The following is a 23,691-nucleotide window of genomic DNA, read 5'->3' on the forward strand; positions in this document are numbered from 1 at the left end:
TTCAGATCAACCACACCGGTGGGAAGATTTTTTATTATCGTACAGTTATTATGACATCCATCCCATCATACCAAGAACACAGACGAAAAAGATAATGGAATGAAATTTAATAAGGATCTGTTACAACCGCTCAGACCCACGAGACAGAATAAATATAGTAACACATTTTTTGAACTGAATATAAGAATGGTTCTGGTTTTGATTAAGCCACAAACCGCAGTTGGATAAAGTCCACATATTGAAGGTAAATAAAGAAATCTAGAAATACTTACTATAAAAACTCACATTTAACAGTCAGAAACTCAGCCAAGATAACAGCTAATCTATGCACACATGCCACATACTCCTGGGTTATTTGCTTCCAGTTCTCAGTTCCCTAGTTGTCTTCCAAGACAAGCAAGGCCCCAAATCGTATTGTGCTGGCTTTGATATTTTCTTTGCACATAATTCTTCCTGCAGCTCTGGTAGATGTGCTGTATAACCAGGCCAGCCCAGGATGGGGGTTGCTGAACAATGTGCACACCAGGGAGAGGAAGAAAAGAATTAAATGTATTTATTATTATATTGTAATGATATATACAGCTCCGGAAAAAAATTAAGAGACCACATTCCTTTTTCTTTCGAAAAGGAAGGTTTTGAGTGAGGAAAAGAAGGGTAAACCATCCTAGACCACTAGACCATCCTAGACCATTCTAGATGATCCTAGACCTCTAGATCATCTAAAATCATCCTAGACCACTAGATCATCTAAAACCATCATAGACCACTAAGAAACCTAACCATCCTAGATCGTCCTAGACCATTGTGATGGCAAGACGAAAATAAAAAGTAACAGTGAATAGTCTCTAAATTAATACAGGTCAATCAACAGTATTTAAGAAAAGAAAAGGGGTGTGGTAAGATCCTGCACCACTGCCCCAACTCAGGACACATTCCCTTTGTTCTATTACAACCTAAACTTCACACCAAGGACAAACTCTCCTCCCCCCCTTCTTCAATTCTAAGAGTTTCAACCAAACCCAGAGAGACAATACAGGTGCTGGTCATAAAATTAGAATATCATCAAAAAGTTTATTTATTTCAGTAATTCCATTCAAAAAGTGAAAATGTGATAAGAGTGATATATTTGAGTGCTGTACATGCTCATACTTTTCATGTTCATACTTTTCGGTTGGCCAACATTTCTAAAAATCCTTTTTTTGTATTGGTATTAAGTAATATTCTAATTTTCAGAGATACTGAATTTGGTTTTTTCATTAGTTGTCAGTTATAATCATCAAAATTAAAAGAAAAAAACACTTGAAATGTATCAGTCTGTGTGGAATGAATGTTTACATTATACAAGTTTCACTTTTTGAATGGAATTACTGAAATAAATCAACTTTTTGATGATATTCTAATTTTATGACCAGCACCTGTAGATGCCCTGATGAGTTATACAGATGCGCAGATTAACGAATACCTATACAACCAGCCGATACCAGTCAATCATGCCCCCTATGCAAAAATCAGATCCCCCACTTCCACATTCCTTTCCCAATTTGAACAATGGAACTCAGTCCTTTAATCAGTAAGAATACATTGTTAATGAAATTTCCCTGACACCATCCTAGACCACTAGACCATAACAGACCACTAGCCAACTAAACCATCCTAGATCGTCCTAAACCATCCTAGGACATCATAGGACACCAATTTATTTATTCATTCATTTTAATGAATTTATTAATCTGTTTATTTATTTAGTGCAGAATTTACACAGAGGCAATTCATTTATTGCTAACCCAACAGCATTAAAGTTTGAGACATTTGCGATTAATAAAATAATAATTTTTGGTCGGATGTGTAATATGTTGTTTATGTGCATAATCTATTAGTAGAATTGCTATCATATCACAGTTCATATCAAATTCCAAGTTTCAAAGGGAAGGGTTTTGATGAAATGGGGCCTGAATCGGCACATGAATAACATAGTACACAATCTTCATCATTTTGGATATTTTTGTCTCGACAGCTCCAATTTTAAAACCAGCGTCCAGAAATCGCTGCATCTTTTACATGGTTTAAACTGTAATTTGTATACCTACAGTTGGGAGAACAGGTATTTGATACACTTCCAATTTTGCAGGTTTTCCCACTTAAAAAGAATGTAGATGTCTGTAATTATTATCGTAGGTACTCTTTAACTGTGAGTGACGGAATCTATTTGCATTTTATTGCATGACGTAAGTATTTGATATATCAGAAAAGCAGAACTTAATATTTGGTACGGAAACCTATGTTTGCAATTACGGAGATCATACGTTTCCTGTAGTTCTTGACCAGGTTTGCACACACTGCAGCAGGGATTTTGGGCCACTCCTCCATACAGACCTTCTCCAGATCCTTCAGGTTTCGGGGCTGTCGCTGGGCAGTATGAAATTTCAGCTCCCTCCAAAGATTATCTATTGGGGTTCAGGCCTGGAGACTGGCTAGGCCACTCCAAGACCTTGAGATGCTTCTTACGGAGCCACTCCTTTGTTGCCCTGGCTGTGTGTTTCGGGTCGTTGTCATGCTGGAAGACCCAGCCACGACCTATCTTCAATGCGGTTGTTGGCCAAGATTTCGTGGTACATGGCCCCATCCATCCTCCCCTCAATACGGTGCAGTCGTCCTGTCCCCTTTGCAGAAAAGCATCCCCAAAGAATGAGGTTTCCACCTCCATGCTTCACGGTTGGGATGGGGTTCTTGGGGATGTACTCATCCTTCTTCTTCCTCCAAACACGGTGAGTGGAGTTTAGACCAAAAAGCTCTATTTTTGTCTCATCAGGCCACATGACCTTCTCCCATTCCTCCTCTGGATCATCCAGATGGTTATTGGCAAACTTCAGACGGGCCTGGACATGCACTGGCTTAAGCAGGGGGACCTTGCGTGCGCTGCAGGATTTTAATCCATGACGGCGTAGTGTGTTACTAATGGTTTTCTTTGAGACTGTGGTCCCAGCTCTCTTCAGGTCATTGACCAGGTCCTGCCGTGTAGTTCTGGGCTGATCCCTCACCTTCCTCATGATCATTGATGCCCCACGAGGTGAGATCTTGTATGGAGCCTCAGACCGAGAGAGATTGACCGTCATCTTGAACTTCTTCCATTTTCTAATAATTGCACCAACAATTGTTGCTTTCTCACCAAGCTGCTTGCCTATTGTCCTGTAGCCCATCCCAGCCTTGTGCAGGTCTACAATTTTATCCCTGATGTCCTTACACAGCTCTCTGGTCTTGGCCATTGTGGAAAGGTTGGAGTCTGTTTGATTGAGTGTGTGGACAGGTGTCTTTTATACAGGTAACGAGTTCAAACATGTGCAGTTAATACAGGTAATGAGTGGAGAACAGGAGGGCTTCTTAAAGAAAAACTAACAGGTCTGTGAGAGCCGGAATTCTTACTGGTTGGTAGGTGATCAAATACTTATGTCATGCAAAAAGATGCAAATTAATTACTTTTGTTTTAAATTCCGTCTCTCACAGTTGAAGTGTATCTATAATATAAATGACAGACCTCTACATGCTTTGTAAGTAGGAAAACCTGCAAAATTGGCAGTGTATCAAATACTCCCCAAATCTCCCCACTGTATAGCTTTTGTCCATACTTTCCAGAGTGGTTATATTTTTCGAAACACATCCTTCAGAGTTTTACAGAATCAGGAACGGGGAAAATACCTCGTTATTGTTTCAACTGCAGATTCCCACTTTGAAATCTGTGAATGTTAATTTCTTTTCTTTCTTCACCCTGAAGGTGAACCATGTCCGCACCAGGGACTTTGACTGCTGCCTGGCCGTTCCTCTGATCACTGAGGCAGGGGACAAACTGGAGCTGGTGATCAGTAGGAACCCACTAAACCAGCAACAGCACCAAGACCAGGACTGTCTGGATCAGGACCACGGTCTACTCATCTCTGCACTGCAGTCCAATAGCAGAGACCATCATCATTACAACAACAGCATTCCCAGAGCCATGGACCTGTGATTACAGACCCATACAGAACCACTGACATATACCAGATACACTGAGCTCCAGAACCTCTGAACCATGGACCTGTGATTACAGGCCCATACAGAACCACTGACTTACACCAGACACACTGAGCTCCAGAACTCTAGAACCATGGACCTTTGCCCAGGGTGGGGTCAAGTCAAATTGAAGTCATTCAGTCCTGTGAATAAAATGAAATAACAGTTCACAATTTGAATAAACAACATCTAATTTCAAATACTTCTCAATGAACTGAAGATTTAAACTGAGGAACCTTTTATGTAATTTTTTAATTTGAAGAAGATGCTACAGACAGAACTATGTCTGAGCACAGACTCAACCAGCACTATGGATATGTAAATTAGCTACAGACACAAGCCACACATCAGAACCATGGACATGTGACTCAAAAAACTACAGACACAGAGACAGACTATAATTATGGAACCCTGACTCATTAATACCGACATGAGCCACAGACCTGTGAAAAAAAGCACAGTACCTACATACATTTTATGTTTGCTACATCCCTGGGTCTGTGATTATGCTCAGAACAACAGACAGAGCTACAAACTCAGAGCCACAGACACGTAGCTGCAGACATTAACAATGTTGGCTGGATTTATACCAACAAATACAAAATACAGTACTTTCAGTGACAGAACACCCAAAATACAATCCTTCCAATGACAGAACACCCAAATACAATCCTTCCAATGACAGAACACCCAAATACAATCCTTCCAATGACAGAACACCCTAATACAGTCCTTCCAATGACAGAACACCCTAATACAGTCCTTCCAATGACAGAACACCCAAATATAGTCCTTCCAGTGACAGAACACCCAAATACAATCCTTCCAGTGACAGAACACCCAAACAATGAGAAAAAAAAGTGTCTTCAGCCCCACTGACATGGTGCAAAAAAATAAAAAAAATGAAATAGAAGACATTTTTATTGATTAATTTTTAACCCAAGTCTTGTGTTTCATGTGTTGCCATTCTGCCAGTGTCAACCCCTTACAGAGAATAAGAAGAGGAAATAGTTGACCTAATGTAACTTGTTTTTTGTTCATGTTTGTGTGTTTGTTTGGGTCTTCACTCAAGGGACTAAGAAGGCCAATCCACTGGATAGAAAGTTTGCTGCTATGATGCTGATGGGGAGAAAACACAGGTGCTGTTTGGTACTGTAGACTTTATATATGGTCACATGACCTGGACGTCAGTCAAGGGCAGGATGATTATTTATTGTGCAATATTCTTTTGTTTTTCAACTACTGATTGATGTGCTTTTGTATTTCACCATCTTGGCCAAACGTATTTAGGATTCCATCAAACTACACATTTTCAACAACTAAAATCATATATGGGTTTTCTTTATAATTCGGGGGTTTTCTGTCGACAATCTCTTTCCGCTCTACTGGGCACCAGGTAACGCAACGTAACATAATCCTCTCTACTGGGCACCAGGTAACGCAACGTAACATAATCCTCTCTACTGGGCACCAGGTAACGCAACGTAACATAATCCTCTCTACTGGGGACCAGGTAACGCAACGTAACATAATTTGCCATATTGGAATTGGAGGGCACATGACGTCCTTTTTGTTCCGAACCAAACGGAAGCCAAGATTCCAGTCCCCCACCTCTACCAGCCAAATATTACAAAGGTTTCCAACGCAGGAAATAGCCGGGGCTATTTTAGACGCACCTACCCCTGAAGAGCACACTTGGGCCTAATATAACAGCACTAGGAAAAAACTGCACTTAGACTTGCTGTTTAAAAGGGACAGCACAGAGGACACTGAGGCCTTTCAGTTAAACAACACATGAAATTAAAATAACAACCTTTTATAATAAAATAACAACCTCATAATACATATTGGTAGAAACAAACCAGGACCGATTCATACCTCAGATGACTGGATCTTAAATGGATTCAAATCAATAAACATAGACTAACTGGAAGTATGTTAATTTTGTATTTAAACCTACTTTAAGTCAACTTAGCTTAAGTCAGAAAAGGGTTTTTAGTGGCTAATAACGACAAAGCAAGTGGCATGTTTGTTAGGACGCAAAATTTATTAGGGGACACAATCATTTTACTTCTCTTACTGGAGGCCATTCCAGTTAATTCTGCACTGTTTCAATCATTTTACTTCTCTTACTGGAGGCCATTCCAGTTAATTCTGCACTGTTTCAGTCAAAATGTATTTATTTGGGGCCCGATGAACAACTCTCTAAATTAGCAACATTATTTTTAAATAAGTAATGGTATAGAAATCTCACCCCTTCTTGTTTCAATATTGATGTAAAATAAGATTGAACAGTCATTAATCACAGACAAGGGAGAAGAGATCACATCTCTCTGTCTCTGTACATTTAAAAACAATTGATGGAAGAAACAGAATTCCAATAAATGAAATACAATTGTCGTTTCCATCAACACATACAAGCTGGGCCTAAAACATTCTGCAGCAGCCTGAGTATCCATCAATATCCCATATTAGCAAACTAGTGTAGATTGGACAATGTACAGACTTCCTTTGAGATCATGAATCAGCCACTAGTTAAAGTAACAGACTTAGTAGGAGGTCTGTTTGTGTTGGCTAATGGTGACAGGTTTGTTCCTGTCTGGAGCTCAAGTGTCCTTTGTTTTCACTCAATACATTGGTAACATTCTAGCCCTCATTCTAGCCCATTAGCTCTTATAGCTTGTTATTCAGAAAGAGGACTTATTCAGAAGAGTATGTTTAGAAGTCCTCTAATATGATCAGTAACATTCCTGGCTAATCTTAAAACCTATTTCTGAGTCTATTATCTTGGACCCAGTGCCACAACGCTTATTCTTGCCAAAACAGTTTTTACTCATATTTATCAAAAGATTTGTTCAAATGATGTCACTGGCCCAGCATACGTCCCAAATGGCACCTTATTGCCCATATGCTTCTCTTGTAAGATGTAGTACACTATATAGGGAAAATGGTGGTATTTGGGACAGAGAGCACCAGCTGAGTATGTTTGCCATGAAGTAGAAAGCACTCTTTGTTCCTGGAGAGTTTGGAGAACAATCAGTGTCTGTTCAGACTGGTGTTATTGGTCATGTTACAGGCCTGTCTGACCTTACAACTCTGTACACCGCTTCTCTTTATCGTTCACTTATTCTCTCTCTTCATCTGTCTCTCTGTTTTCTCTGTCTTTGTATCAGTCTTTTTCTATCTCTCTCTCTTCTATAATTGTATGTTGTTTTTAGTTGTTGCTCTCTTTTTTTCTGTGGTTTTCAACTACATTTTTCTCTTTCTGTCTCAAAAACTCTCCATCTCTCTCTCACCCTTTTTATTCCCTTTCTCTCATTTCTTAACTTAATTGAACGTCTTGAATACCTCTTCTGGGAACACATTGACATGGTTGTCATCATGCGTTTCTCTTGAGGTGGATGGGTTAGGGTAACAAATCACCTGAAGGAACTCCGATATCTAGGTCCTTAACACAGAAAAATCTTGAGGGCATTATTTTCTAATTCTAGGATGTTATTCCTGAACCATCAAAAGTAGATCAGATGAACAGAAATGAATGATTCTAGCTCTGAACTGCTCCTACTGAAATGGATGCTAACATTTTGGAAGGGAATTTCTCAATCCATGCAAAAAGTGCTGCGTGTATTTTCTTCCTGTGTAGTACGAATTATGATACTTTGAGATGAAGGATGTTTTTCTACGCAATATAAAATGGCCAAAAATGGGTTTCTCAAGGTTTGAGCTTTTAAGGCGTTTTCCATGCGGTCATCCCTATGCATTTCAACAGGTAACATTGATGTAGGCATTGATAATGTGTATTTTTAAATGTGTAATATTAAAGCTCTATTCTCTGTATAGTATTTTTATATAATATTTTCTCCCTGACTGGACCGAAGCACAATAAAGAAAATAAATATAAAATACGGTTAATGGTATTTGGCTAATAATGTAAACATAACTTTTATGGTTTGTTTTTAAGTTTTGTCATTTTTTTAAATAACTGTACTGCTACTCCTGTTTTTGAAGTAAAGATGTTGAAAAAACTAAATAACTACTTTTTGGGGTATTTGTTCATGTCCCAACTGATTCTTTTAATTCTTAAAAAATCATGCTTTGAGCAGTTGAAGTACCCATCCTGTCAGATATATAGACATGAGATTTTACTGCAGTATATATACAGCTCTGGAAAAAACTAAGACACCACTCGTAATTTTTCTTAAATCAGCATCTCTACATGTATGGCAGCCATTCCATTCCAGTGTCTGTTAAATTCCAACACAGGCACACTTAATTTTATTTTAACGAGGTACTGATTAGGTGATTACCTGAACCAAATCTAATTTAATGAGGTATAAAAATCACTGCTGTGGTAATCACTATCGTCTTGCAATAGTACCAGCTGGAAAAAAAATTGTAGTACCTGCTATTCCACATGACAAAAGAGTTGAAAAGAAAAGCTTTGAGAAGAAGGGTTGAATTCTGGCTTTACTGGCAGAGGGATACAATGTGCGTCAGGTTGCTTCTATCCTGAAAATTTCAAAGACAGCGGTTCATAAGAACAAGGTCAAGCAACAGACATTGGGGACAACAAAGCTACAGACTGGCAGAGGGCCAAAACGACTGTCCACTGACTGAGATGACTGTCAACTCATACGAATGTCAATCAACAATTGATTAACAGTAGAGGAATGGAGTAAGGTCATCTTCTCTGACAAGTCAAATTTCCAGCTTTTCCCAACATCTGGTCGTCTAATGGTTAGACAAAGACCTGGAGAGGCCTAGAAGCCACAGTGTCTCGCATCCACTATGAAATTTGGTGGAAGATTGGTGATGATCTGGGAATGTTTAAGCAAGCCTGGAATCGGGCAGATTTGTCTTTGTGAAAGACGCATGAATCAAGCCAAGTACAATGTTACCCTGGAAGAACACCTGCTTCCTTCTGGTCTGACATTGTTCCCCAACTCCCCAGCAGGACAATGCTCCATGCCACACAGCCAGGTCAATCAATCAAGGTGTGGATGGAGGAACACCAGATCAAGACCCTGTCATGGCCAGCTCAATCTCCTGACCTGAACCCCATTGAAAACCTTTGGAATTTGATCAAGAGGAAGATGGATGGTCACATGCCATCAAACAAATCCGAGCCCAACCACAATGTGACAGACTGGTGGAGAGCATGCCAAGGCACATGAAAGCAGTGATTAAAAATCAGGGTTACTCCAATATGAATATGTTTTCTTTGCAGTACATGAGGTCTGAAAACAATGCATCTTATTTTAGATATTTTGACTAGTTGTAAGTTTCTACAAATAAATACTCTAAATGACAATATTTTTATTTGGAATTTGGCAGTTCTGTTGTCAGTAATTTATAGAATAAAACAAAACTCTTAATTTTACCTAAGAATAGTAAAACCAGAGGAACTGATAATCTTGCAGTGGTCTCTTAATTTTGTCCAGAGCTGTGTTTATATGTATTTAAGACATATTAAAACTGATTTGTACAAGCAGCTGAAATGGGTTTTCTCAGAAGGGTGGCTGGCTTCTCCCTTATGGATAGGGTGAGAAGCTCAGCCATCCGTGAGGAACTCTGCGTATAGCCGCTGCTCCTTTGCGTTGAAATGAGCCAGTTGAGGTGGTTCGGGCATCTGTTAAGGATTCCCCCAGGACTTCTCCCTAGGGAGGTGTTCCATCAGGCAGGTTCATCAATTCTTCAGTTGATTTACATTTCTTAATTATTTCCCTAATAGTGGAGGAGAGTATTTTCATGTGTGTAGGTATTTTTTATTGCCCTTGTCTGGTTTGTGAAGGTCATCAACTCAATTTAATTTGTGTGTACTCTGGCCTGCTCGCTGCTCCTTTGCATCGAAAGGAGCCAGTTGAGGTGATTCGGGCATCTGTTAAGGATGCCACCAAGACATCTCCCTAGGGAGGTGTTCCAGGTAGATCCAGCTGGGAGGAGACCTCGGGGTAGGCCTAGGACTAGGTGGAGAGATTATATTTCGACACTGGCCTGGGAACGCCTCGGAATCCCCCAGTCAGAGCTGGCAAATGTTGCTCGGGAAAGGGAAGTTTGGGGTCCCCTGCTGGAGCTGCTGCCCCCGCGACCCGATACCGGATAAGCGGATGAAGATGACAGAGAGTGAGAGAAAACAGATTTGAAAGCTGTGTTTATATGTAAATATCATCGTCAACAGTGGAGGCGACTCTGGCATTCTAAGCAAAGTTGGAAAGAAAAAGTCATATCCAAAAGTCAGACTGGCCAATAAAAAGACAAGATTGAGATGGACCAAAAATCCCAGACACCGGACAGAGGAAGATGCTCTGCATCTGGGATGCTCTGCCCAGAAGGCCAGCGTCCCGGGTCGTCTCTTCACTGTTGACATTGAGACTGGTGTTTTGTGGGAACTATTAAATAAAGCTGCCAGTTGAGGACCTGTGAGGTGTCTGTTTCTCAAACTAGACACTGATGTGTTTGTCCTCTTGCTCAGTTGTGCACCAGGGCCTCCCACTCCTCTTTCTATTCTGGTTAGAGACAGTTTGCGATGTTCTGTGAAGGGAGTAGTACCCAACATTCTATGAGATCTTCAGTTACTTGGCAATTTCTCAGAACAATAATAGACTGAAGAGTTATAGAAATTAACCCTAACCCTCAACACACACAGGTGGGGTATCATTTTTTTAAACATTTCATTATTTCTTCATCCTTCTTTTTCTAACAGCTTGAAACCTGTCCAGGTAGTGCAGAGGTGAATGTAAAATAATCTTTACACATGAAGATAAGCTTTCTCACAGGGAAAGCACACACACACACAAAATCAAGCACAGACACACTAACACACGCAAAATCACGCACAGACAATCTCTTCTAAATGGATTTTCTGATCTTACAATAACGTAAACATTTTCGTGGTTGTTGTGGGGTTTATCCTTCAAAGTCTGAGTATTTCTTTCTGCATAAACATATAAAATGAGGTTAGATAAGTGTTTTTCCACCATTTATTTCCCCTGCCTCTCCTTGCCTGCTAGCACAGTGGAAACAGCCGGGTCCCATTGGTTCACCATTCTGATGAAAAGTCTCCTAGTTTGGGGACCTTGTAGCAGTTCTGGACTGGTTTCAGCTGACATTCCTGTGTGCATAGCACACTCCCTAATTGGCTCAACATCATTTCTTGCTGAGAGGTCTCCTCATTCACCTCCCTCAGTCTGTGAGGAGCTACTATAGGAAAACTGATGCAATTCGCACATCAGTGTGAATAATCAAGTTGCTGTGGCTCAGTGTAAGGCTAACTACATCGAAAAGGGATGGATGCATCTATATGTGAAGTTCGTACAACATTCTAAACATGAGGAAATAATTAATAATTTGGTATAATTAAAGCAACATAATTTACATAAAGGGGAAGCTAGAAAGGGTCAATCCATTGTTCAGCTCTGTTTCTCCCTTCATCTTAAAATAAAGCAAAATATGCAAGGTAGTGCCAGGTATCAACAGAGTGTGATAAGAAACAAAATGGCAGCAGAATTGTCTTGGACAAATCTTAGACATTTACTCTGTCTGAATCTGTTTGGAGTTGTTTTGATGAAGCATGGCCTTTACCACAAATTGGATATCCCAAAATCTGTGAGAAAATTGCATAAATATTTAAACAAATATTTAAAGGTTGATAATGTGTTATATTTCATACACTACAATAACCATTATATTGAGTGAGACAGAGAGGCACACAGACTGGCAGATAGCAGACAGGGAGACAGAGAGATGGACACAGATAAAGACAGTGATAGAGAGCAATAGACAGAGAGATAAAGTGTGGGAGAGATTGAGACCGAGGACCAGAGAGTGACAGAAAAAAACTTTCTGTTTTGTACAGTTATAACCATGTGAATGATGTGTTCCTGCCAATATGAGTTTAATATGGGATGAACACAAGAGGGTTTATTATTGTTATTACAGATCACAAAGGCCATTTCTTTCCAAAAAGATATTCTGGGCAGGGAAAGCTATTCCTGGAGATTGCTGGCAGATGGAGAATGGAAAACTAAACTTAAATTTAGGAATAATATGGGTTTACTTTAAGTGGACTGTCTTCCTCAGGGCTAGCAAAACACTCCAGTCAGGGAAAATGTCATGTGTTCACTGAGCACGAGTGCTGTGTATAGGTATTGCCTGCTTTATTTCTTAATGTTTAATGTTTCTGGTTGAAGAGTTTTACGCACCTTTTGGCACCAGCTAACGTGGGTCCTAATAAAATCTGAAATTCTCTGACGGTCTTTTTAAACATGGTTATGAAATGTAAATGTACAGTCTACTTCCAGTTAGTGCATTCATCTTTCGCTAGCAAGGTGGTACAACCATATTGTAAGCTGTAATCAAGGGAGCTCCCAGCAAAGTTAGTGCTGGAAAGAGGAAGAAATCTGGACCTAGTTCAGAACCTAGATCAGCACTCTTGTTTCAATATGCATTGTGAATACAGGCTCAGATCAATGTGTTTTATCATGTGACTTGTCTGAAGCAAGTAGCCTAACCAAACTGCAGACAAATCTTATCAAAAACAATTGAACAACCATTGCAGCTTTATGTATAGAAAGCAACATTTCCTGAGCCTAGTTTATAACTTTGCACTCATCTCGTCTTGATCTAAACTTGATCAAATCAATCAATCAATCAATCAAAATTTATTTATAAAGCGCTTTTTACAACAGCAGTTGTCACAAAGTGCTTTACAGAGACACCCGGCCTTAAACCCCAAGGAGCAAACAACAGTAGTGTTGAATTTCAGTGGCTAGGAAAAACTCCCTAAGAAGGTCGAATTTTAGGAAGAAACCTAGAGAGGACCCAGGCTCAGAGGGGTGACCAGTCCTCTTCTGGCTGTGCCGGGTGAGATATTAAGAGTCCAATTGGAATAATAAATACATTTCTCTTGGCTAAATCCAGAGTATATTTGATTTTAGACTAGGTCAGAAGTATGACCAGGTGGACAAGGACAGGAACAGCAACGGTCCCCCCAAACCAGGTAATCCGCAGGTGTGGACCAGGACCTCATCTCCTTCTAAAATTTAAAATTGGAGGAAACTGAGAAAAGTTAGTAGTACATCCCTCATGTCCCCCAGCACAATAATATAGCAGCGTAACACCTTGGAAACTGAGACGGGGGGGTCCGGTGACACTGTGGCCCTACCCGGGGGAGGCCCCGGACAGGGCCCAACAGGCAGGAAATCAATCCAACCACATTGCCAGGCATCAACCAAAGGGACACCCACCAACCACAACCCCGCTGAATGAGGGCCGAGTATTGCTAGTAGCGTACAGCCCAACTGCACAAGTGCGCAATAGAGAGTCAACAACAAGCCAGTGACTCTTCCCCCGAAGGGCATTGGAGGGAGGGCATCCCAGTGGCGACGAGAGCCCACCTGGCAAGACAGCAAGGGTGGACAGTATCAAGCCTACTGGTCACCTTCACGCCCCCGGGCCAGGCTACACCTAATTATAAACCGTGCTGTAGAGATGAGTTTTTAGTAGACACTTGAAAGTTTGCACTGAGTTTGCATTTCTAACCTTAATTGGCAGATCATTCCACAGGAGTGGAGCTCTATGAGAAAAGGCCCTGCCACCAATTGTTTGTTTAGAAATTCTAGGTACAATTAAAAGGCCTGCGTCTTGCGATCTAAGGTTACGTGTAGGTATATATGGCTGGATCATTTCAGCAAGGTAAGTAGGAGCAAGTCCATGTATTGATTTATAGGTTAACAATAAAACCTTAAAATCAGCCCTAACCCTAACAGGCAGCCAATGTAAGGATGCCAGGACAGGAGTAATGTGTTCAAATTTTTTTGTTCTAGTTAGGATTCTAGCAGCTAGTTAGGATTCTTGATCTTGATTGTTAACACTATACAGTCTAACATATACAATCTGATCACAGTTGTGGCCAAAATCAAAATGTGGACAAGATTAGGAGAAAAGACTTTAGCACCACATATGTGTCTACTGTAAATGCCAGGCAAGCCTCTTGTCATAGTGTAATTGTGGAAAGTGAGTTGATCCAAGTTTGTGGGTCACTGATTTACAAATCAAGAACATCAGAATTCCCCTCAAATTAAATAGCAGTACAAACCAGGTAGGTTTGGTATTTAAAGCAGATTTTCTGTAACAGTTTGTATATCAGACAGTATTTAACCCAGGTACATTATATCTGTTGGCTAGGGTTGATACATAAGCACTCCCTTCCCACTGCTACACCTACCTCCACAACAACAGCAACAAAGAAGAAAGCCAGCAAAATGTTGATATCTAAAAATAACATTGTCGGTTAAATCATGATTGCTGATTGGCTGAAAGATATAGTTTATCAGACATTTAAATTAATGTCTTGAGCCCTGAATGCAGACAATGCAGACTGACTGAAAAGTGTGGTATATCAGACATTTAAATGAATGTATTGAGCCCTGAATGCTGACAGCGCGGACTGTCTGAAAGGTGTGGTATATCAGGCAGTATACGACTGGCATGACAAAACAAATACTTTCTACAGTTGCAGTTGTTGGTAACCAGTTTATAACAGTAAAAAGGCACGGCAGGAGTAATATACTGCCATGTATTGTGAATAGTGCCAAGGGCTGTATCCAGGCATTCAGCATTGAACCACCGTGAGTCTTGGTTTAGGGGAAATATACCACACTCTGTTTTGTCTTACTGCATACATATAAAACATCCAAAACAATGAAATAATCACACAGTAAAACATTTAAAGATGTTTATTTATTTTCCCTCACAAATTTGTCAAATTACAAATGTCATCTATCAAAGAAAAGAATGCTTACTAAAAATAGCACTATAAATGTAAAAACCATGACTGCACAAAGCCAAGGTGTGACAAAACAGTAGCTAGAACAATAGATATAATATATTTCCACACAATTTAGTTTGGTCTTTATAAGGTTCTTGGGAGATAAAAAAGAGAAGATGCAGTCAACCAGTATTTACCACAGTATTTACCCAGTTCATTCCTAATCCTAACACATTCCTTCTACAGATATTGTCCTGATCTTGGCTGTTTACACTCGTAACATTTAATCACAATCAAACAACAGTGTCTTTTAGTCATCTTCACCTGTCTAAAATTGAATCCATATTCAGAATGTAGACAAGATCAGGACAGAGGGCACATGTTAGCAGCAGGTGTAAACAAAAGTGACAATGCATTAATGACTGATGAAGCACTGATTTCCCAGCCTGATTCTAGAACTGATGTGCTGTTTTTCCAACTCTGGCTGCGTCAGGAAAATACATACTGACCAGACAGAACAAACCAAATCTTGGGGTTATGTATTTCCCCAAATTCTCCCAGTCTTCCATCCATGGGTAATGCTGATTCCAAGGCAGATACAAAAGGTTTTCTCTTTATTTTCGAGCACAGACAGTATTCTGTTTTTCCACCTTGGGTTGTTGTATGTTTATACAGTAAGTTAAAGTATTGGCCAATGAACTATGTGACATGAAACTACTGGGACCAGTATCATTTGATTTCATTCTTAAATGTTACGTTGTATTTTGGAACACTAATTTGTTGTCCAATACCCTAAAATTTTTCCACAATAAGACATAGTTTATAATCCTGACTTCATGGTCAGTGAAGACCTACATGACCCAAACAGCCAATTAGAAGTGTGTTTAGACATTAGTCATTTGTGAACACAGCTATGGTAGTTGACGCTAGTTTTCGTAGTAATGATGGGTATGCTGACTGGGGCTTCCTTTTTTCACTCAGGTATTACGTATCAATGTATGACTGCTTTGCAAATCAAAAATGTTATCTGTATTCTGTATTTAGTTTACAGAATACAGATAAGATGATCCAACTAAGTCCTTTTTGGCCGGTTAAAATAATATTGAACAAGTAAGCTAGATGTTTATGAAACAAATCTAATTTGAGTTATATATTGGGGGAAAATGTATGTTGAGTCCCTTTAAACTGCAGGTGTTAAGTAAATATTGATATTAAAATAGTCTGCCTTGGAAAAAGCATTGTTGTGTGGTCATAGGGGACAAGAGGCCAAACTGCCTCAGATAAGTGTTTGGTTTAAAGGCTTTACCCTACGAGTGTTTGGGACACTGGGTTCATCCTCTGGACAACGGGTCCACCTCACCTCTCCTATAACATAATGATGGGCAGTGGGATTTCATTTTTAAAACGGCTGCTTTGTCATTACCCAAGTGGGCGGCAAGTAGAATTACCCCTTTTATGTAAAGTGCTTCGAGCATCTGAAAAAGAGCTATATAAATCCAATCAACTATTTTTAATAATAATATGAATGATATGAAATTTGTTGACTAAAGTGCAAACTTTATACTGCTTTTTCTGAGGTCCATAGACTAAAAAGTAACTATAGGACACTCACTGCACATGAGAAAAGCTTTTTTGTTTATTAAAGAATAAAAAGGGTTTTCTGTTTTTCTCAGTGAAACCCTTTTTAAATATACATTTTTGCTGTACATTTTAATTAGTGCGATAGAAATAAAAAATAAATCTTTGAAATTGTTTTTTTAAGTGTTTTTTTCAAGGATTATAAAATAATTTCCCCTTGTACATTCTTAAAAAGCATTGGCTGGTTTGTAATGTATATGAGTTAAAGAAGTTTAATATTATGCTTTTAAGTACAGGGAGGAGAAGGCTGCCTGACTAGACAGGTTATATTAACAGAAATGCCACCATCTGTTCAATGCACTTCTATACACCAGATACCTCTGTCAAAAGTAGTGCACTTCTTTACACCAGATACCTCTGTCAAAAGTAGTGCACTATAAACAAAAGAGAGCCATTAAAGACACAACAAAGCCTTCTCCAATCTCCATCAGTGGGACAGGGTGTGAACATCTTCACTGCAATAATTTCTTGTTTGGTATTTCCATAAGTGTGTTTGGTACCTAGCACGTTTGGTACCTAGCTAGTTAACTACCAGCATTTGTGGTTTGTTACATCTCCTATAGAAAGCTGCACTGTGGTAGATAGATTCAGGCAGCAGCATCATTTCATAATGTCACTTCTTCACAGGCCAATTCCAACTAGCACAAAAAAATCAAGTCAACATTTATAAAATGGCAGGATTAGCTTTCATTGCACCGTTCTGATATAAAATGCTTATATTTTGATGAACATAAATAAAATTCCCATCTGTGTTCTGACAGACAGCCAATCCACCGCACTGACGTTTATTTCTTTGTTTATATGATGGCATAATATTTGGTGGTAGGTTTTTATTGGCCCCTGAAATTGTGATAATTGTATCTCTTGCAAAGTTTAAAAGAGTGAAAAAACTACTTTCTACAAAGTATTGCACATTACAAATTGCAGTTTGTTGATTAAAAGTAAGTTAATAAATGACAATTCATACTTAGAAAACATTATCAGGCTGAGTGGACACAGGATGGTTGTTGGACATTTAAATTCTGAATACAAAAGGCTAAAAATATGATTGAAAAACATTCAAAATAAAACAAACAATGCTTTAAAATTTTATACAACATAAAAAAAGGAGATTTCTTTCAATATAATAATATGACAAGGATCAACCGAAGCTTCTGTTCCATATGTTGTTTCACATTTTAACATTCCATTGTAAGAATATTAATGCTTATAAACAAAAATGCTTTGATTGGATTTTATCTGCAATAATAACAGTTAAAACTAAGCTTAGATATGAAAACCAATAGATATGGAGTGTGCGTTGCTGGAGGGAGTGGATTATATTAGTCAGTATATTAAAGTATATTAAATTATATACTATATTTATTACCAGTTACATCAGAATATATACTGACCTAGACTACAGAAAATAAATGTTAATATTTTATTTGATTGAAAAGTAGTCTGCTTGCATGTGAAAAGTTTGTTAATTATCAATTAACTAAATAGATGCTATGAGCTTTATGTTGTGCTTCTTATTCACTTGCCAGTATGTCAGATTGTCTACCTGAAGCTAGCAACAGGAGAAGAGACCAAAAAAACTAAGAATAAATGAAGACACACTGAAGTATTAGGTGCAAAGATTAAATCCAAATGTTTAAACATTTGAAGCCGCTGTATACACTGCAGAGATAGATGGCTGGTATACAGCAGTGGTGCATAGGCTAGTGGAGTTTGAAATGCAACGGGGCCATCTCTGTGTCTAGATGTATGTATAAACGTATAACCTACTAGGAGGTCAGGATCTGTAAGGACCCTCCACAGTCAGAGCCAGGCCATAGAGACGGATAAAGGTCTACTGGGAGGTCAGGATCTGTAGTGATCCTCCACAGTCAGAGCCAGGCCATAGAGACGGATAAAAGTATACTGGGAGGTCAGGATCTGTAATGATCCTCCACAGTCAGAGCCAGGCCATAGAGACGGATAAAGGTCTACTGGGAGGTCAGGATCTGTAATGATCCTCCACAGTCAGAGCCAGGCCATAGAGACGGATAAAGGTCTACTGGGAGGTCAGGATCTGTAATGATCCTCCACTGTCAGAGCCAGGCCATAGAGACGGATAAAAGTATACTGGGAGGTCAGGATCTGTAGTGGACCTCCACTGTCAGAGCCAGGCCACAGAGACGGATAAAGGTCTACTGGGAGGTCAGGATCTGTAGTGATCTTCCCCAGTCAGAGCCAGGCCATAGAGATGGATATAGGTCTACTGGGAGGTCAGGATCTGTAATGATCCTCCACAGTCAGAGCCAGGCCATAGAGACGGATAAAAGTATACTGGGAGGTCAGGATCTGTAGTGAACCTCCACTGTCAGAGCCAGGCCACAGAGACGGATAAAGGTCTACTGGGAGGTCAGGATCTGTAGTGATCTTCCCCAGTCAGAGCCAGGCCATAGACATGGATAAAGGTCTACTGGGAGGTCAAGATCTGTAGTGAACCTCCACTGTCAGAGCCAGGCCATAGAGATAGATAAAAGTATACTAGGAGGTCAGGATCTGTAGTGATCCGCCCCAGTCAGAGCCAGGCCATAGAGATGGATAAAGGTCTCATCTTTATAGCCAGGTAAAGGTCATGGCATTGATATCTAAAGGTGCTCTGCTCTGTTATAGTCTCTATATTGGCAGAATAATTTCCACAAGGCATTCAAGAGCCCTCAATCAATAGCTTCACACAAAAAGCTGTAATCTTTAAATTAAATGTGACATTTTAGTGGCCAACAACATCTGTAGGTGAAATCCTCTGAGAGTGAAGGTACGTTTAGCTGTAATTTTACAACAAACATTGACGACAAGCACTCAACTAATCTCACTGTATACAAGAGCACCACCTGCACAACGTTATCATACGAGAGACAATAGTTAAGCTGAAAAGAGAGAAGGGACGGGTTTATCTAGATACACCAACATAACATAGTCAAATGTTTCTGCTCAAAAATACAACAAACATTTAGTTCTTACGGTTTTATATGGCCCTTTGTATTATTTAAGTATGTTTTCTTCTTAGTCTTAAAAAAAGATTCCAGCCCAAAATAGAGACAGACCACTTACAATCATACAAGAAAGAAATTAAAAATAGAACACTGATTCTATTGTTATAAGATACTGCTGCTCCAAGTTAATTGGAGATTTAATGTTTCCTTCTAACTACCTCAATCGCATAATAACAGTAACATTAACAATAATAGTTTAATACAAAAAAATGTTAAAAACAGACAGAAAATGTAACGTCCTCTGTAGAAAACTAAACAAAAAGTAGACTCCTAGTGCAGATAATAGCAATGTAAACTTGGTCCTAAAACTAGTTTCAACGTTTAGCGATGAAGTATATTGACATGGAAAGCAGGTCATGTTTTTAAAATTCGTTCCTCTCACAGAGAGTGCTCACATCATGGTTTCTACAATAGTGTGGGTGGGCTTGATCGGGCCGTTGTTCCCATTGGGGTCCAGGGGGTAGGTCAGCTCATCAGCCTTGCCTTTTGGACGGTGGTCGACTGGACGGGAGCTAGCCCCTCCCAGAGGCGCGGCCACAGCCTTGATCCTCTGGAGGGAGACAAAAAGGAGTGCTTTATTAAAAGGGGCCATAACATTTTTAAGCTACTGCTAGCATAAATGACCAGAAGACCTCTGCAGGGAACGTTTTAAGTTAAGTTTTAAGTTAATAGTATCAAACATAATTTACAGTAAAAAACTGTTCCAAGTACCTGGGAATCCCCATTAAAACATTCTTGCCAATACTCACTTTAGAATCTCAGTACTACCCTCCTTCCACATTAAACAGCTCCTTTTCCAAGTTGGGTTAGGGTTAGGCCTAAACTATTCCGGTCCCGTTCAGTAAGGGAAGGTGAGGTGGTGTAAACCTTAGAAGCAGGTTTCTACACAGTACCCCCTTAATTTGAGTTAAAACAAAAACATTTTATGTCTTTGCCTCAGGGGTAGGCAACTAGATACAGCGAAAAGCTGATAGTGGTTTGAGTGGATGTAAAAATAATAATGAGCAAATTGCCGGGTCTAGGGTTTAGTAAGGGACCGGGTTGTAGGGTTTAGTAAGGGACCGGGTTGTAGGGTTAAGTTAGGGACCGGGTTGTAGGGTTTAGTTAGGGACCGGGTTGTAGGGTTTAGTTAGGGACCGGGTGTGGGGTTTAGTTAGGGACCGGGTCTGGGGTCTAGTAAGCGACCGGGTGTGGGGTTTAGTTAGGGACCGGGTCTGGGGTCTAGTAAGCGACCGGGTGTGGGGTTTAGTAAGGGACCGGGTCTGGGGTTTAGTAAGCGACCGGGTCTGGGGTTTAGTAAGGGACCGGGTCTGGGGTTTAGTAAGGGACCGGGTCGTTGGGTTTAGTTAGGGACCGGGTCGTAGGGTTTAGTTAGGGACCGGGTCGTAGGGTTTAGTTAGGGACCGGGTCGTAGGGTTTAGTTAGGGACCGGGTCGTAGGGTTTTTTTAGGGACCGGGTCGTAGGGTTTAGTTAGGGATCGGGTCTAGGGTTTAGTAAGGGACCGGGTTGTAGGGTTTAGTAAAGGACCGGGTTGTAGGGTTTAGTATGGGACCGGGTGTGGGGTTCAGTTAGGGACCGGGTGTGGGGTTCAGTTAGGGACCGGGTGTGGGGTTTAGTAAGGGACCGGGTGAAGGGTTTGTTACAAACCTCTATGAGTGGTCCATCAGACTGAATGATCTTGATGACAACTACCATAGGTATACAGATCATGGAAGCTAGAGCCAGGGTCCAGCCCACACCGATGGACCAGTCAGGGTATTCATAAACCTTGTTGTATGTCAATGGTTTATATTTGACCAAAGAGAAGACGAAGCAACCCTAATGGACAAAAAAAACAATGGGTTATAATATGGTCACTAATACACCAATTATTAGGTTATGTTTTACCATTTACATTTTCAGGGCTAGTTGGTACTAGCTTAATATCAGTATCAGTTACTGATTTCCCTATGATCTTCTGGGAGCATCTACACACTTGGTAATAAGAAGGCAAACAAAGCAAGAGTGAGTCTACCACTTCCTTCAAACAGAAACCTATTGTTTAAAGAAAATTAGCAAAACAAAATTAAAGACTTTATTGACATAGTTAAAAATCTCTGATCACTGAGGTTAACTCTACTGTAACCTCAGTAATAGTAATAATAATAATAATAATAGACATCCACCAACATTTACACTCCTCAAGTTCTCTGTAGTCCCTCATTCCCCTTGAGATCTCCTTAGTCTCTCCTTAGAGCGTCTCAATAGAACAACTAGCACTGTGTTTCCTGATTGTTAAGACACTGGGGATTAAACTGGATTAAACTGGATTAAACTGGATAAGGCTCTGCACGGAGCAGAACACCACATTTCCCAAATGCCTCAACAGCTTTAATCCAGCAGGCGCACATGCAGCTTTAGGCTCTAACCATCCGGGATGACCGGCCCAGTGGATGTGACCTTACAGAGCAGTGACAGGACCTTACGCTGTCTTTGTCTGACAGGGCTTTATGTTGTCTGTCTCTCTGTCTGACAGGGCTTTATGTTGTCTCTCAATTGAAAATAGTACAGACAACATATCAAATGCTGAATTTTTTTGGAAAAAGACATGGCCATTTAGAATTTGATGCAAGAAACACATTAAAAAAAAGTTGGGACAGGGGTATTTTTACCACTGTGTTGCATCACCTCTTCTTTTAACAATACTCTGTAAGCGTTTGTGAACAGAAGAGACCAATTGCTGTAGTTTTGAAAGTGAAATGTTGTTTTCCCATTCTTGCTAGATATAGGATTTCAGCTGCCCAACAGTTTGTGGTCTTCCTTGTCGTATTTTGCTTTTCATAATGTGCCAAATGTTTTCAGTGGGTGACCAGTCTGGACTGCATGCAAGCCAGTTTAGCACCCAGACACTTTTACAATAGAGCCATGCTGTTGTAATACATGCAGAATGTGGTTTGGCATTGCCTTGATGAAATATGCAAGGCCTGCCCTGAAAAAGACATTGGATGGCAGCATATGTTGCTCCAAAACCTGTATATATTGTTCAGGATTAATGGTGCCTTCACAGATGTGCAAGTCACCCATGTTATGTGCACTAGTACACCCCCATACCATCACAGATTCAGGCTTTTGAACTGTGTGCTGATAACAAGCCGGATGGTCCCTCTCCTCTTTAGTCTGGAGGAAGCGGTGTCCATAATTCAGAATAATAATTTCACATTTTGATGAATTAGACCACAGGACAGATTTGTACATTGCCTCAGTCCATCTTAAATGAGCTCTGGCCCTGAGAAAGCAGCAGCATTTCTGGATCCTGTTTATACTTGGTTTCTTTGCATGGTAGAGTTTTAACTTGCATTTGTGGATGCAGCGATGAATTGTGTTCACAGACAATGGTTTTTGAAAGGGTTCCTGAGCCCATGCAGTGATTTCCACTAAAGAATCGTGTCTGATTTTAATGCAGTGCCTCCTGAGGGCCTGAAGATCATGGCCATCCAATATTGGTTTTCAGCCTCCAGAGATTTATCCAGATTCTCTGAATATTTTAATTATATTATGTACCATTGATGATGAGATCCTCAAACTCTTTGCAATTTTACGTTTAGAAACATTATTCTTAAATTGTTGCACAGTATTTCACAAAGTGGTGATCCCCTCCCCACCCTCACTTCTGACAGACCAATCGTCTCTGGAATGATCTTTTAATACCCAATCATGTTACTGACCTGTTGCCAACTGACCTAATTAGTTGTGTGATATTCAATCAGGTTTAGTTTTTTAGCATTACAACCTTTCTAGTCTTTTGTTGCCCCTGTCCCAACTTTTTTTAAACATGTTGCTGGCATCAAATTCAAAGTGGACATATACTTTTCAATAAATGATAAAATGTCTCAGTTTCAACATTTGATATGTTTCTTGAATATTTACATTATTTGCACATCATTAAATTCTGTTCATATTTACATTTTATGCAGCGTCCAAACTTTTTTGGAAACTGGGTTCTACAAACCCGATTCCAAAAAAGTTGGGACACTGTACAAAGTGTGAGTAAAAAAGAAATAATAATAATTTACAAATCTCAAACTTTTATTTAATTCACAATAGAATATAGATAACATATTGAATGTTGAAAGTGAGACATTTTGTAATGTCATGCCAAATATTGGCTCATTTTGGATTTCATGAGAGCTACACATTCCAAAAAAGTTGGGACAGGTAGCAATAAGAGGCCGGAA

At 39.8% G+C, this 23,691-nt stretch overlaps 2 protein-coding genes across 13 annotated transcripts in view; one reads left to right on the forward strand and one right to left on the reverse strand.

The window, feature by feature from the left end:
• Nucleotides 1-4,938, forward strand: part of grip2b (glutamate receptor interacting protein 2b) — a 399,250-nt gene extending 394,312 nt beyond the window's left edge. For all 8 annotated transcript variants that reach the window (XM_034287202.1, XM_029113935.2, XM_029113936.2 and 5 more), the window contains one exon: nt 3,770-4,938. In XM_034287202.1, coding sequence (XP_034143093.1) covers nt 3,770-4,000 — 231 coding nt within the window. In that variant the 3' untranslated portion in view covers nt 4,001-4,938. The remainder of the gene's footprint in view (nt 1-3,769) is intronic.
• Nucleotides 4,939-15,918: 10,980 nt separating this feature from the next.
• The window catches only part of slc6a6b (solute carrier family 6 member 6b), a 39,771-nt gene continuing 31,998 nt past the window's right edge, over nt 15,919-23,691 (reverse strand). For 2 of the 5 annotated variants that reach the window (XR_004574698.1, XR_004574699.1), the window contains 3 exons: nt 21,125-21,295; nt 16,806-20,026; nt 15,919-16,768 (listed from right to left, as the gene is read on the reverse strand). Coding sequence is in view for 1 of the 5 variants with exons in the window: in XM_010865652.5 (XP_010863954.3) it covers nt 19,868-20,026; nt 21,125-21,295 (330 nt within the window). In the remaining 4 variants the exon portion in view is untranslated. Of the gene's footprint in view, nt 20,027-21,124; nt 21,296-23,691 lie in introns of those variants that run through there. The other 3 variants (XM_010865652.5, XM_029114275.2, XM_029114274.2) reach the window with 3 other exon arrangements.

The sequence above is a fragment of the Esox lucius genome, chromosome 17 (genome assembly GCF_011004845.1).
Source record: "Esox lucius isolate fEsoLuc1 chromosome 17, fEsoLuc1.pri, whole genome shotgun sequence".
In the NCBI taxonomy this organism is placed as follows: Eukaryota; Metazoa; Chordata; class Actinopteri; order Esociformes; family Esocidae; genus Esox; species Esox lucius.